Source organism: Plectropomus leopardus, chromosome 6, assembly GCF_026936395.1.
Source record: "Plectropomus leopardus strain MGB_pleo_1.0 chromosome 6, ASM2693639v1, whole genome shotgun sequence".
In the NCBI taxonomy this organism is placed as follows: Eukaryota; Metazoa; Chordata; class Actinopteri; order Perciformes; family Serranidae; genus Plectropomus; species Plectropomus leopardus.
Window position 1 is genome coordinate 26981818 of NC_142181.1, and position 17086 is coordinate 26998903.

General features: G+C 40.0%; 1 protein-coding gene across 6 annotated transcripts in view; it reads right to left on the minus strand.

Annotated features, from left to right (window-relative positions):
- The window catches only part of robo2 (roundabout, axon guidance receptor, homolog 2 (Drosophila)), a 428768-nt gene that overhangs the window by 50189 nt on the left and 361493 nt on the right, over window positions 1-17086 (minus strand). For all 6 annotated transcript variants that reach the window (XM_088079114.1, XM_088079116.1, XM_088079118.1 and 3 more), the window contains 7 exons: window positions 11326-11450; window positions 8851-9022; window positions 5437-5642; window positions 3463-3544; window positions 3187-3352; window positions 1641-1807; window positions 183-304 (listed from right to left, as the gene is read on the minus strand). In XM_088079114.1, coding sequence (XP_087935240.1) covers window positions 183-304; window positions 1641-1807; window positions 3187-3352; window positions 3463-3544; window positions 5437-5642; window positions 8851-9022; window positions 11326-11450 — 1040 coding nt within the window. The remainder of the gene's footprint in view (window positions 1-182; window positions 305-1640; window positions 1808-3186; window positions 3353-3462; window positions 3545-5436; window positions 5643-8850; window positions 9023-11325; window positions 11451-17086) is intronic.

A 17086-nucleotide genomic window follows, 5' to 3' on the forward strand; every position in this document is an offset into this window, starting at 1 on the left:
TTTCTTCTTATTTTTAGGATTTTTTAAAAATAACTTTTTACTCCTTTCTTGCTAATTTTTGGGATACTTCTTGTTAAGCTGCTCATATTCCTCTTCCTATGTTTTTGAAAGAAATCCAGCCAATATGCTCAAATGGTTTAATATAATGGTATTCTCTATCTTAAGAGTCAAGCTGAACTCACCGTCCATGTGACCTGTATGGTTGTGGGACTCAGGACAACAGGGTTGTGCAACCTAACGATGACCTCGCCAAGCTCCTTCTGCACATGCCTGTGGTCGACACCCTGAGCCGGAGGACTTATATCTAGAAGAGAGCAAAGAAGAAAAGTAAGAAAAAGAGACAGAGAGGGCACAAAATAAAGTCTCCTCCACATCAGAGTTCACTTAGTTCCTCACAATAAACCTTGCTTCATCACCATCAGAAGTGGATTGCTAAAAGAGTGACTGAATAGACCAATCAGTTTTAACAAAGAAGCGTACACTCTGTGACCACGACTTCATTTGAAAAGGAGCAACTTCATCTGCATTAAAATGACCTCATTCCGTTTTGTATTAAGGCTCCTGCCTGGTTCGGAGAAAAGAAAGAAGACCTGGGTTGGCAAAGTTCTTTAGATGTGTGGCTTGTCTGCACTTACTGAGGCCTGACTGAACAACCGCATCAACAAATGAACTCTGAATGCGGGACCCGAGACATATTGGATGGGAGATGAATGGACACCATGACACCATTTTCCAGCTCATTCCCCATTTCGCACATGCACATGTTTCAAGTTACAAGCAATAAAAGACTCCAGTGTGTGAGATACTGAGTGTGGTTGAAGTGAGCCACATTTTGAGTTATTTACTGAAGGGAAGCGAAAAAACTCGCTAGAGGAAATTATATTTTTAAAAAAAGCTCCATTCAGACGACCCAGCATGCTCATGAATCACACGCTGCACTAACAGAGCAAGACAGGCCAAACACAGTTAAAAAGAAGTGAAAAATCAATTTGTCATCAATGCATGCCGTTGTCAATAAACACATCTATAAATCATCTCAAGACCTTCACCTCAGCATGAGGGAGATGTGCTGCAATTCAAATTGACTCGAATTTTTTAAACACACTCTTGGCTTGCATTTGACAGAGCTTGGCCAAAGGTTGCTTTTTATTTTTTCTGCTGAGGACTTATCATATCAGTTTAATCTGGAGACTGTGGTCTGTCCGGTACCGTAATCAAATCTTCTTTGGGTTTGGAAGCAGTCATTTTGTCCTGTTATGATCATTAACATAGCAGGGATAGCACTAACTCAGTTAGGCCTTCCAAAAGTAGACATGCTTATTTTACATAATTGCTAAAGTGTAGCCTTAATGAGCTGGGCTGAGATGGAGGATTTGACCTCTGGAAAGTTCTGCAGTGTTTCAGTGAAGCTATTCACTGCAGATTGCTGAGAGGGACTGATAAGTATCACGCTCTGAAGGCACAGTGACCTTCCCATATTAGTAGAAACAGACATTTTATTCCCAGAGAAGAACTATATACCATCATTGAAAGTGATTATGACAGGTTCAGAAATAACTCCTTCATGTATTAAATAAACAGTGTAAAGAAAACAAACTCTTTTCAAAATTTCAAATAAAACAAACTGTTATGTAAAGTACCTTGTGTCCTGACAGGGTCAGACATGGGGCTCGGATCACTCAGGCCCTGGCTGTTGACTGCTCGGACCATGAACAGGTAGATGGTGTTGGGACGGAGACCTTTGACGGTATACTGGGTTGTTTTGACGTGATCTGCTACTGTCTGCCAGCTGTTGCTCACTGACTGACTGTAATGCAAGAGAAAGAAGTGGTTTGACATTATTTTTGTCATTATTTACAACATATTTATGCCTGCAATTCTTAGAATATCACAGCTATCGAAGCTGGGGTAGGCAGTTTAATGTGGGCATCATTGGGCAAAAATCCCATAATAAACCTTGAGCATATTATAAATCAAGTGGTCTGAGAGAAATCTAGACTTCCTCCTTCTGGCTTTCTTTTAGGCTTTAGAAAGTCTATGCAATGAAAAGAGATTTTGGCCTATCACAGGTTATTTCAGAGAGAGGGTGTTCCTCTTGGCCGTTCTACAAATGCATATACAAGTGCACGTCCCTTCGGTGAAAGCCTGATTCAATAGCGGAGAGCACTGCAGAAAAAGTAGCTATGCCATAGACTTCTCAAAAAGTCAACAAAAGAGTCTGACAATAAACATAATAAAACATGAGTCAAAATCAGTGTTTCAGAGATGGAGACAATATGTTGCTAATAGTTTAGTCTTCTGCTAACCAGAGCTAAAGGCTCACAGCTACGGCCTTATGCTCATGTTTATGTAGTTAACATTAGCTAGAGCCTTAAATCATATATATATGATGTATGATATAGATATCACAATGTTATGCTGCCTTGCCAATCTGTTTATAGTGTACAATTGAAGAAAGGGGGGACAGAGTGGTCTCGCCTCTGAGCTGGGAAGGGTGGTGGTAAAAGCTGTGCCGTTAGTTAAGTGTGACGTTTGACAACATCTTTATACAGACCACCTCACTGGGAGGAGAGCTGGTACCAGATTCAGTGACTGACCCCCGCTCAGTAACCGCAGCAACACGACTCTAGCCAGCACTAACCCACAGCGTCGCCTCCTTGCCAGATCAGCAAACTTTCTGTTGCTGACGTTACACAGGTTTGACTGCAGGACTACTGCTGGCCAGCAGCCAGCTGTAACACCCAGTGCTAGGGGGCTGGAGCTAACAAAACTCAAGCTGCTACAGCCAATACAAGGTCCGTCTCCTCCTGCGGCAGCAGTCCACAGCGGAGGGACGGTGGGGTGGCTTGCGTTAGCTTGCTAATTTTTGTCTAAGTTTTGTTCTCATAAACAGAGGGAGAAAGATGGGGAAATGAGGGTTTGAGAGAATTTGCTGTGTGCAACTGCACAATGAAATAAGATTTCACACATCAGTGTATGAGACACAAAGGGTTACTGTATGATGCGCATGCATTTTCCCGCATTCTTCTGGTGGGAGGAGCTTGGGGCAGAAAGGACAGGGAAGAACTGCAGGTGGAAGGTGTGTTTTTGAAATTCTGGCTTTTTTGCCTCTTCCAGATTTTACCTACCCTGGCTTTAAATAATGAGTGAGGGTTTAATATTATATACAATTTAAAAGAAACAAACCTGAATGCCTCAATGACATAAGAGGAGACCGGTGATGCTCCCACCATCCCAGGCTGCCAGGACAAAGACACACTGTTTTTGGTGACATCAGTGACCTGAGGTTTAGATGGAGGACCTGGAAGCTCATTTTCATCATGGTTCTTCATGACCATCACTCCACCTGATTCTGATTGGAGACAAGGAGATAGGAGGAAAAAAAACACTTTCTCTGTAAAAAACGCTGACAAGTTGACTTCTTATCTCTCTGTTAATGAAATACATGGAATCATCTTGTACCTTTGACCTCCAAGAAAGCACTCCATGATGTTTCACCGCTGGAGCTGGTGGCCACGCATGTGTAGATCCCAGAGTCTGAAAGCTGATGTAAAGACACACATGTATTTGTGTATAAAAATAAACACACTTACACCATCCATATAGCACTTTATGACACCACTAATAACACTTTTAGTGCCATTTAATTCCCCGCTTCCTGAGAGCAGGAGCAGTGACAGAATGCATGTTATCTTCCTATTGCTGGAGCAATGAAAAGTGATGGGGCGACTTCATGAGCTAGCCTTGAGCTGGCCAAATTGTGTGTCATTTGTGAGTGCCTCAAAGTGCTGACGCTAATTTCCTAATGAATTCCATTTTCTACTCACCACCCTTCCATCACTTCCCCACTCCCCCTCCTTATTTCCCCACTGTCTTGCCGACCACAACAAAGCAGGGCTAATTAATTTAGGGTGGGCTGCTGAAACCCCCTGGACCGATGACAGCTGGCTTGTCTCTCCATCCCTCTCAGGGAACTTTGGTTGTTTGTTGGTTTTTGTCCCTGTGCCTTCCTTCCATTTATTAAATAACATGTCAGTGGTCGGCAGCTTTGTCAAGCGTAATAGATATTCCACTGAGGCCACTGAGTGGAGAAAGAAAGACGTGAGCTTTTTAAATTTAATCTACTCTGAATGGGAACGTGTGTACATGTGTGTGCGTATCTATAAGTGCATGCATGTTTTTATGCTACAGCTGGAGTCCATCCTGTGCTGCACAGCTGAGCCCGGCCCGAGCTCACTAAGTGATACTATCAAACAATTAGAAAAAAAAAAAAAAAATCAATGCTGCCTATTCATCTCTTTAAGGCATCATGGTACCGTGTTCCTACAAGTCATGCTTAAGCCATGTGCTGCTGAATTCTACAAATGTTGTAAGCATGACCATACACATGCATATAAATGTACGAACATCTTAAAGGTCCAATGTGTAGGATTTAGGGGGATATACTGGCAAAAATGGAGTATAATAAGTATGTTTTTTTGTGTATAATCACCTGAAAATAAGAATCGTGTTATTATTGTCTTAGAATGAGTCATTTACATCCGCATAGGGAAGCGAGTACTTGTCTACAGAGGCCACCGTGTTGTACCGACATGTTTGTACAGTAGCCCAGAATGGACAAACCAAACAATGGTTTTAAATAGGGCCATTTGCATTTTTGTATGCCACTGTAGTTAGCAACCCTTCAGAATTTAACACAAAACTTCTTTTTTTCTGTGTTTTAATTAGTTTAAATCCAGACTATTTTGAGAGGGAGATACTTCTGCAGATCATTCGGCTCACTGTTAAAACCTCCTGAACATCTGGATCTTAAAATATCAGAGAAAAAAGGTGAGCACGCATTAGCAGGTGCAGGGCTCTCGGGCCGTCTCCAACACTCTGAACAACAGCAGAGAAACACCGATTTGTAATGTGAAACTCTTTTAATTACCATTTTTGTTTTTTTAAATCACTGAGTCAGTTTTTTTTTTTGAGAGGAAGACCTCTGCAGATAATACGGCTCCCAGTAAAAACCTCCTTAACAATGAACACTGAAGGAATTCAAAACGAGAGAAGTTTGTGAAAAATGTAGGTGCTGCTGCTTCTTGCACAATATGGGTTACTAAAAAAACACACATACAAATTAGAAAAGCGCAACTGCTTCATCTTTCACTGAAAAAGTATCTAACTTTCCACCACTCCTGAAAGCGGCAGCGCTTGCTTATCTGTTTGTTTATTAAATCTTTATGAAAACACATTATTCTGCCTGTGGAGCTCCTACTTGCAACTTACTTAATTAACTAGCACTCTGTGGTGGGCCTCATACAGGATATTTTGAAAAAACAATCCATGGGCCACTCTATTTATAGACAAAGCTGCCACAACACATATTGGCACTGTAGCACAAATCGATGAGTCCTTCATTACGCATAAAAAAAGACCAATGAAGTCATTTACCTTGACGTTTTTGATCTGCAGACTGCCCAACTCCTGCAGAGACATTCGAGCATCCTTCCCCAGCAGACTGATCCCATCCTTCAGCCAGCTGATGGAGGGGATGGGGTCTCCTGATGCCTGGCACTTCAACAGCGCCACACTGTCCACCCCGAGCGTCTGATTGGATGGGCCTTGGCGAATGATGGGTGGCGGCCTGTCTGTGAGTACTGTGATACAAAGACAAAAACATATTATCCATATCACTCGAAAGTTCAGATGGAAATTGGCTTTCACACAAGGTGACCGTGTGTGAAAATAAACTGAATGACAGCATTGATAATAAAATGCACTGGAGGTGGATGTGGGTATCTATCATAAAGTGGACTATTTTCTCTGCAGGTCTTGTAATTGCACCACAGAACAATGACCATATCCTGTATTTCCAGGAAGCAGAGAAAGAACAGCTGAGTAGTGCTTTCTAGTTTCATTGATGTGGCAGAGGGATGCTAAGAAGTTTCCAGTTACTGCCCGGGTAGCCTTATTTTTACACACTACTCTAGACTCTGTGGTACAGTTTAGCGGTGAGACTCTTGCCTATTGACTCAGTGTGGTTCAGATAAATACTTCATTATGTGAAGCATGGGGCACAGTGAAAGGTAAATTTCAAATGCAACTGAAACTGCCTCATGTTACTTGTGTGACGTGTAAACAGAGTGAAGAATAGCATCTACATCCTAACATCAAATAATCAAAAAAGATGATTTACAGCTTGTTCCAGTTTCACATTGGATGAATGTTAATGCTGTGGTGAATTTCATTTGTTTTAATGTGCCAAAAAGGCCTGTGGCTTCCTTCAATGAAATAGTGGGTATGTCAGAGGTGATCTCAGAGAGAGCTAGCACTCCAGCATACAGGCAGTTTATATATTTAGAGATGAATAATGTGGAGTCCCCCTGGCATCACAGAGCCCACATTAATTAGAAGGTATGGATTAATGATGTCAGACCTGCAGGGGCTAATTACTGAGTCTACCTCAGTAACCTTTCAACACATTATCACACCTTCGTTTTCACCCCTATTTTCACTCCAGCAGCAACATCTGACAAAAGGAAGTGCTTCCAAGTATGATACTATGTTGTGGTCACCCCTCGCTTTGGGTCACTGAGGACAGAGAAAGAAAAACCTGATACATTATCTACCATAGGCCAAATGTCACACATCCATTTCAGTTATGATATTTCACTTATTGTTTTCGTCTTCTGTAATGTTTATATCAGGGAAAATACAATCATGTGAATAAAAAAAAAGTGATAACGTAAATCACAAAGGAAGCCAAGAGATGATTCAAAGCATCTGCTGCAAGCCAGGGACTCATTATGCTATTATGTATTATTCTGTCTGCTATTGCTTTCACCAAAAAATATTTACACCAACCTTTTAACTTGATTACAGTGTTTTGTTTCACTACTAAATAGCCTGAATTATGTTGTGCATCCACGTTGTTAAAGGTCCAGTGTGTAGGATTTAGGGAGATATATTGGCAGAAATGGAATATCGTACCAGACGTGTGTTTTCTTTAGTGTCTAATAACCTGAAAATAAGAACTGCCGTGTGTTCAGTAACTTAGAATGAGCCATTTAAATCTATGCAGGGAGTGGGTCCTCCTATATATGCCCCTATATATATATGATTGTTGATAGAAACTGGTGAACAGTATGGATTTGTGCAATTAGTTGACTAGTCATTTAAACATTGCTACTCTTGCTTACTGGCTCCAAAAATACAATTTGGTTAAAATTGTTATTATTTTATGCATTTGTGTTCACCCAACCAAAAAAACTGATGTAATAATCAGGCAAGTTTCCTTAAGATTTATTTTTCTAGAGCATATTATTTTCAATAAACATAATTTATTAGCTTTCATTTAGTGAGTTGTAATGTTCTGTAGGATGATGTACAATGCAAATTTCCTCACTCGGTGACTAACAGATGGTTTATTTTAATGTTGATATTGCATAATGCATAAAGCCCCATCTTTCAGCATCAATAAAATATGATTTAGTTAATGATTTTAAATGACTTATAATAACAGAGTATTCTTTCAGACAATGTTTAACCTTATGATTGAATTAAAAAAATAGTCTAAGTTTACACTGTCATTGAAATGTTAGGAAGAATAGTAATTAGTAACATTCTTGGTGCACAAGCATTAGACAGTGCTACATCCAGGGATTTGATGCATATGATGTATGTGTTGATGGCATGTAGGGGTGACAGAGGGAGGAGGCGAGGCTCCACTAAGGCCTTGGATCTCTGGATCAGGAATTTCTCATTACAGATTTCCTTGAACTCCACAGACTGTTGTCGGAGCGTGGGGCAGTAAATCACAAGGAGACTGCGGCAGGTGTGGCCATGACCTCACCCTGGCCCTCCTGTGCTCTTCCCTCCTCTCCCTCCTTTTCTTTTGGACCTGCCTAACACCCTTTGAGCTAACATTTACTATAATACTTGAAATGGTTTACTGTGGATAAGTCAGAGAATTTTAAAATGTGATGATATATTATTCCAGGCAATTCAAGGACATAGCAATTGTGTATGTGCAAAAGAAGTATTACTACTTCAGATAATGTGTTGAAAAAAAGTGTTCCTATAGTACTTTTAATCTTTCTGCTAGCAGGTACTTCAACAGACATATGGGTGGCCGTCGATCTTGTCATCACATCAGCTGAGCAGATTAGATGCTCCCACACCTCACAGGACCACATCATTCATTCAACAGAAAACCATTGTCACTAACTCACTCAATCATGTCCGCTCTCTCTTTCTCTGTTTCTCTTGCTCTCACTGCCTCCCTAACACACACATGCGCACGCGCGCACACACACACACACACACACACACACACACACACACACACACACACACACACGCGCGCGCGCGCACCTCGCCCACTCGCACAAAACGCTGATTAAACTTGAGTGAACTCAAGGGCAATGTTTTATTTCCTTTCCAAAAGGAAAAGTAGAAAATGTTAATTAAATTGTGTCATGAAAAAAAATGAAACAAAGAGCGTGCTGCAAAAACACGGTAGCTAGAGGTCATGGCCATACTGACATCTCTCAAACTGGAGCTGAATGTGTTTCTGCACGTGGAATAACAAAACAATAATCAGTTGTGCTTTCAAATGTCTTAATTCCCATATCAATTCAGCAAGGCAAGAAATGTGTTGCAGTTAAACAATGACAAAACCTGTATAAATACGGATATTAATTTGCTTTTTGAATAGCATCTAAATGCATGTGGGAGAGAATCAAACATGCATATTTAAAGTTCATTTGTGTTTACATGCATCAGCTTTTGCAGTTGTGCTAAGGCGTGTGCTCGTGTGCTGCAGTGTGCTGGCATGGAGGAAGTTACGCGTTGGTTTTCCCTCACCATCTGTGACCTCCAGTTGAGCCTTGGCGAGGATGCTGCCTGCAACGGTCAGGGCCTGGCAGATATAGTAACCAGCATCTCCCCGCTGCACAGATGAGATGGTGAGGTCTCCGCTGGGTGACACCGAGAAGCGACTGTTGGGCTGCTGGGGTTGGTTGGGAAAGAGCAAATTCTGCAGGAAGAGGTACAAACAGCCAATTAGTGAGAACATGGAATCGGTACAACCTGGAAATATTACAAAACACTCACACACACGCCACTGCCGAACTCACACATACACTGTGCACACTCACACAGACTATTACAGCTACAGTATTCATCTCTCACTTGGTTAACCAACCTCACAAAGTTCCCAACATGTATACAGTTTGATGACTTGGTTTCATACTTATTCTTATGCCAAGCCAGAGGCTCCACTGTTATGAAGGCAACTTTTGCTCTTATTGGCTTCATGACTACTTTTCTTTCTGCTTCAATTTCACAGTAGTTTTGAGCTGCTCTTTTACCCACAGAGATCACCTCATACAGGGTTCATACACATTTTTACCATGACTTTTCCATGACTTTGAGGCACATTTTAAAGACCAGACTCTGAGACAAACATGCTCCTAAGTGGTTCTTTTTCATTACTATATAATAAATTCTTTATATTATTTTCAGTAATTAATTCAGAACAGAATTAGATTTGCATATTTAGAGAGGAGGGGTGGTACAAAAAGGGGGAGGCATGTCAAATAATTTTTAAGCACTGGGTAAGTCTTTATGGGTATTTTTTGGCTACAGGGAGGGGCATATAACTTTAAATGGCTGTATTTTGTGTCGATTTTTTTTCTTTAAAATGTTGAGCGATTTTGGATTGGAAAGATTTTGGTGATTTCTTTTTCTTTAAATTTATTTGGGTTTATTTTTAAGAAAAAATTAATTCTTCAAAAATTTGGTGATTTTTTAATTTTCTGAAATGTTTTTTAAAAGAATAAAATTGGCAATATTTAATAAAATTTGCCTTGTGGCATGTTTTCTCTGAAAATCAACAAAAATTAAACCATTTATCACAGCCAGAAACTGCAAAAACAAAAATGATTTTTGGGTTTTCAAATTTCTGACAGTCCTTGAACACATCATGCGATTATACAGTTTTGTGAAACAAATATTACATGACTTTTCCAAAAAAATCAGTGTATGTCTAGTTTTCCAAAACTTTTCCAGGCCTGGAAACTGCAAATTGTGGGACTTTTCCAGGTTTTTCTTGACCGCACAAACACTGCCCATAGGAGCTGCTGAATATAATCATCTTTAGAGTAGGGGAAGGCGTAATTAATCTTTTATCTTTAAAAGTAAATACACAGGATGAGAGGACTGAATACCTCTGTATTAGCTATGCAGCCACTTTATCCCAGCTTTATATTTTTATATATATTTCTTTTTTCTTCTGATCTTCAAAGTTAACCTGCAAATACATTCGCTGGATTTAATTACACCTAATCACTTAAATGCAACAAATTATGTTGTTTTTTTAAATTAGGCTCTACGCATCTCTAGTGCATGAGACACTCCATTATCCTCAAGTACGAGAAAAGGACCTTTCTGCCATTTAATTATTGAATTAGCTTTAATTTGTCCTCTCAACAAATACCTTCATACTTTTTAAACATCAGTGTGGGTGAGGTACATACATCGATAAACATGGCGTGCAACTGCTTGTTCAAAAGTGTTTGTGGTATATTCATTTCAAAATACTCAGCTTTAATGACAACGTGAAACACACATCAGATATAAATCTGCTCTATCTGAACAACATTACTCAGTGCAACTGAGTCATAAACTTTAGGTCGCACATTGGTGAGAGGTAAAGTGGGTGAGCATTACACCAAATGTTTGTGTGAGCCTGTAAGCATGTGTCTCACTTCTGTTCACCCTTTTTAAGAGAACTTTGCTGTAATTGTTGGCCCGCAGGCTACGTGTGTGTGTGTTTGAACCTTAGCCAGAGCTGAATCATATCTCTGGCTCATCTACAAGCCCCAACAGGCTCCTAATTGGCACTGTTGTTGAGCGTCGTGAGGACACCCAGGTATTTGAATGGGTTATCTGCTTGAGTGAGGGATAGTATCGCTCTTATCAGTGCAGGGTCACGGGAAACCGATTAGCACTTTGCCAGGCACACTGTCGTTTGGCTGCTCCCGAGAACAAAGGTGTATCTGTGTCTGTAGTAAAGATACTGATGACAGATAGTGCAGTTTGCACTGCTGTGTGTATGTGCGTGTAGGGCAGGAGAATCAGAAGTACTCAGCAATTGTGCATACAGCCAGGAATCCAAACAAAGCACTGAGTGTTGATAACACAAGACACACAGCAGATAACAAAAGCTGCTGACTAGGAGAGCAATATATTTCCATGTGTAAGAAATAATACAAAAAAGCAATAAAAGAGATAAAATGTTCACTACAAACTGGATTATGTGAGATTGTTTGCTCTTACCTGACTGCCCTCCTTCTGCCAGAACACAGCAGGCTGAGGGTTTCCTTTGGTTTCACACGGGAAGGTGGCAGTGCGGCCTTGAGCCACGATTTGGTCCCTTGGGCGGATGACAAACTGAGGTGCAGCTGAAGTGAAAGGGCAAAAACAGGAGTGTTAGTAGAGCAGTGGTATGCAAATATCAGGGCTGGAGATTATCAGGGCTCAGGGATTTCAAGCAAAAACAAGCAATATACCACAAATCAAAATGGGAGTGCTGTACAGAGCTTCCATGCAGCGTTATATCTGTCTTTTGCTCTATAACGACTCTGGACAGAGGAAGGGCACCAATGACTATCATTGCCATGGTAACCAGGTTGGCCATTCATCCAGTGAGGCTGAGGCTGAATGAATGACATTCACAAGGGGAGGTGCCTTGGTCACAATCAGTGGTGGACGGATTATTCAGATTCTTTACTTAAGTACAAATACCACATGGCGAAAATACTCTGTTAAAATAAAAGTCCTGTGTAAAAAAAATAAGTAATTAGAAAAATATACTTAGGTATAATTAAATTAATTAAAGGTATTAAAAGTACCCAATGCAGAAAAAACTTAAGAAACAATCAAAATATGCCAAAACCTTAAAATGATAACAGTAAAAACACTTAAAATAATCCTCAAAAAACATCAAAAAACACCCCCCAAAAAATCAAGTGTCAGAAAAAACATTAAAAAAAAACACCAGCAGATTCCAAATGATAAAAACCCTAAAAATACTAACCCTCAAAATGATATAAAAAATAAAGAAACACTCAAAAAAGTCAAAATTATTAGGTCAGCATTATTTAAAAAAACAAAATGTAAAAAAATAAATAAACAAACACCCCCCAATAACCGTCAAATTATCAAGAAAAGAAAAAATAATACAATTATTAAAAAACTGATCAATCAACTAATTGTTACAGTTGAACTTGTATAAACTGTTTGTTAATTGAATTTATGAAAAAAAAAACCCATTTTTTTAAAACTCTTGCAGTCCTTGAGTAAATGTACTTGGTTACATTCCACCACTGGTCACAATGGCATTTGGATTTGAGACAACACAAAGGCACAACCATGACCTGGACACATCCAAACTGTGAGCTATGGACATAAAAGGGTTAATCTTATCAGACTTTCCACATGTGTGATTTAGTCTGCATCAGAATGCATCTTATATAAAAGTCGAGATCTGAAGTGGCTCAGTACTTCTGATCAAAGCTGCATCAACAAAGAGCGAGAGACAGAAAAAGGCCATTTCTGCGATTACCACACTTGGCGCTAACACCTCTGCTTCAAATAGAGCGGAGGCTTGAAAAGCTATCAAACTTTGAAATCGTAGTGTGAAGCTTTCTCAGTCAATATTCACGACTCCATCAGGAGCCGAAGTTGGGACAGAGTGAGACATCTCTGACTGACAACTTGGCAGATGCAGTTCAATAATAAAGAGAGAGATTAGACATGAGTTTTTTTGGTGTGCTGCCTCTCTTTGCTCCCTGACCTCATGGTAGGTTAGGGAGGCAGGTATGCATATGTACACCTGTCTCACATTTTCTCATGTTCAAGCTACATTTGTTCTTTTCAACACTTGTATTTGTCCTCTGCCCTGACCAAGTGTTAATGTGGAGTCGTGTGACAGAAAAAGAAGCAATTTGGTAGACACACAACGCTACCAGGTAGAATGCATTCAGTGCACGGCGGTTATTTAGTTAATCTAGAGGTAATGGCAGACTTTTGGTCTGATGGCTAAAGAGTAGGTAGAATTTCAGTCAAACAAGATTTTCTTTGGTTGGATACAGCTCTAGAAATACTCAAAAACTGCATGTTGTTCTGCATATGGCTGGAAACAGATTCCAGCAAAAAAGCAAAAAAGACATTTTCATTCTTACGCCCCCTTTCACGCAGGCACTGCAAACCAGAAATTATCTAAGACATTACCCGGATGAGCTGGATGTGAGAACGTGAAAGTCCGAATCAGTTGGATCGGACATAAAACACATTACACCCTGCCAGCTCCATACAACAAAGTCCATGTAATGTATGATTGAACCTACATATTAATAGAGCAGGTAACTGTCCTAAGAATTTGAGTGAGTGGCCATGTTCCTGACTTTTCTATCATGTAGCTCGTGCAAAACGAGGAGAAAATAAGCATCAGAAGGTGAGGATGAAGGGTTATTTATACAAAGATTGCAACAAAAATGTTAAACTGGAGAAATGACGAGATTTTAGGAACTACTGGAGGTATGAGCCAAAGCTTAAATTGTCAGACAAATTCAAGGATAAGCAAGAGACTCCATTGTTTATGAACAAATTTCAAACCAACTACATGACTGCGGTGTAATCCACATCATGTCCTGCCTTCTGAACACTCTCCCCATGTGCCACCCCTCACCTAAACCAAATGAGTATTTCAAGTGTGTGAAAGACAGAGAATGTCAGAGACAGAGAGACAGAGAATGTCCAGACCTAAGTTCCCAAACACTGTGTGGGGTTCTTATGAAAAAAACTGTCTCAGTACATAGTTTATCTTATGAACTACCGGTAACCTGGACTCACAGTTCTCACACAGATGCAATATTCTGATAACAGGCACAATAGCACAACACAATTATCTCAGCTGCAAAACTAGTTCTCTGGAAATTTCTGAACTTTAACCTTTAACCGATAATTTACTGCGTGACCCAAGACCTCTACTTGTTTATTCTGTGATTGTCACTCTGGGTCTTAGTCCCCAGATAAAATATCAACGACAAGTTCCTTACAGGAGGAAACATGCTTCCTGCAGAGATAATGAAAGTGAACAAATTCAAGACTCTGAAGTGCAGACAATAGGTAGTAGAGGCAATTTCTAGGCAAAAATTTTTTAATAGATTGTAAAAAATTATGACAAAAGAATCTAAATTGTTTCAATGCAACATCTTGCACCCTGTCTGTTTCTTTGATTTCTTTGTAAGTCCTTTCCCTGACAAGCCAGCTGGTTCCAGTAAGGCCAAATTCTTCCCATTTGGCTGGTTTCTCCATGTAATCCCTTTTTGGGGGTGTGTATTTGTCAAAGATACACACAGTTGGGAATGGTACAGATGGCTACAGATTTACTGCCTTCCCGTTTGGCCTTCTGCAGCTTGGATATCTTGTGGCTCTCACAATGCTGGGCCTGATACAGAGCTCCTAAATCATGCTCTGGCAAGGACTCAGTTCCCTCCCTTTACTTCCTCTGCTCTGTTCCATCCCACACATTACAGTACTAACTACTCGCTAAAAATATGGTTTAACACCTTACAGACTGGTGGTCCCTATCACTGCAATGCCCATCCTTGTCTGTTCTCACACTTTCCTCATCACTGACTGCGTTTACATGCACACTAATATTCCACTAATATTCACAATATAACAGTAGTCTGAATTTGATACTTGTCAGGTTAACAACATATTTTGTATATATATTGTGAAATAGGTCCTATTCCAAATGTAGCAATTTCAGATTACTTGGGATATGCCAGTATTAGTTGTGTTTAATGAGCATTCCTTGGACATTTATGCAGCGTATTCACAATATACGTCTTAATAAGGGGTTTTACTACACTTTCTGACAGTGACCTTTTTGTCTGTTGAGAGTCAGCTCTGTGTGTTGTCATTGATTCGTTGTACTTGAACCAATTCACAAAACAAACTAAGGGGTAGAAATGCATGCCCAAAGGAAAAGCCCACATTTCTGCTCAGGAGGAGAAACAAAACCATTTTAAAGATTATAAAAGAATTGGATATTGACAGGTGTTTGCATAGATATCGAAACACAAACATTTTTAAGAACTTGGTTGTAGGACTGAAAGAATGATGCTGTGTTTGCAGCAAAGTACAAGTTTGCTGCAGCCGGAAAACCCAGCCATTCCACTTTTCCTTATATTGACATGTTAACTAACACGACTGGGCTTCTTAATCAGAGTGTGCATGGCTGCATGTTAATGGGAATATTTGTGGCCATGGAAAAACTTAGGTGGTGTATTTTCATTTTTTGTATTGTGGACAAAAAACAAAGTATTTTGGGTATGTCAATTTCTCCGTCTTCTCTGTTCTTATGTCCCTAGTTGCATAAAAATTAATTTAATTTATAGCGAAGAGTTTACCAAACTCATTTTGATAGTTGAAAACTGTCAAACAGGATTATGTTATATGAATGTTTTTGAGGTTTATAATTGGCTTTCACTCGATTGTTTTCAGCTGGATGTAAAAAACAAAAATTTGTTGTTCAGCTATTTCACAAAACTTAATGAAAGAAATAAATTTGTTTTTAAATCATCTTTACTGTAACTAACAACTTTGCATCATCATGATTTTTGTAAGTGAGTTACCCTAATTAATTCAGTATGTTTCCTATAGCATTTGACTGTTTGATTTCAACTCCACTGTTTGACTTGAATAAAGTACCAGCTTTTCCTGGTGGCCTGAGATAAATCTTGTGCTCATTTTACACCTGTGGCATTACTTTAATGCCCCTTTTCCTATATTTTAAAATACAATGGAAAAGGAATAAAATACTTTTGGGAAATGTGAGGGGATTGGATCTAAACAAGGAGAGCAAGGCCCACTGAGAAGAACAGATCAAAACCTTAGACAAATCAAGAGGAAGTCAGTGTGTGACAGTTTCACAGCTTGGCTCAGGGGGCTAACTCACACTGGCCCTGTTTTTGATTCAGAGACTCTTAATGACATGTGAGAGGCTCCTTCCTGTCCCTTCCTAAGGAAACACATGATCAGGCACCCATATTTAATTCATGACAACCACATCTGCCTGGTTTGGAGAGGGCTTGACATATAACAGCAGTCAGGGTGAAAACGGACAGACGGACAGACAGACAGACAGTGCACCCAGACACACAAACTTGGAAGCATTTCTTTCTCCCTTTAAAAATCCCACGTTCAATCATATTTTATTCACAAGTCGACGCAATTACTGTCTCTTCCCACAGGCAATGTGAATATGTAATTTCCTCTGTCTTCTTGAAAGCTGACAGTTTGACAATAACAGAACAGCCACTGCTGTTTTGGCAACCAAAGTCCTGCCACTGAGGCAGTATCTGGGTTTTTCTGCCAGTCGAGCCCGTCTCGACACACACTTCTGCCATTCTTTTCCTCTCCCTTCTTTGTTCTGACGCATGTTTCTTGTACCTGCATTCTCTCTGCTTACACTCTCAAAGGCACACCTTCCTCTCCAGATGCCCATTTTCACTCACCTCCTCTCACAATTCAACATCTTAAGTGTATCTCGTTTGGTTCTGCCTTGACCTTCTCCCAATCTACAGGGAAATACAATGAGATTCCCAGCTCTGTGTTGTAGGGCTCAGAAGGAGAGACATTCGTCCAAAACAAACAGATCTCAGCTTTGAGTTCCAGAAATTCACAGATGGCCCCAAGACTTGCAAGTTAAACATGTCCTGGACCATATGAGATGACAGTGTCTGAGACTATCAGACTGCCAGCCCACTCAGTCATCAAAGGACGGAGTCTACAAACTACCTTCAGTTTAGAGCTGCACGGGAACAGAAACTTTGACTGAATGTAGGGAAAAATCTATGCTGTGTGACAGTGTCGTTGAAGCCTTCACCAATTCCATCAGTTACTGGTTGAGTAATTGTCAGTGATACAAATATAAACCTACAAACAAATGTGCACAAAGACAATTATTTGGTATATTCTGTGGCAGCTGTTTACATTGTGACATGCACCCTGGAGGATCTATTAA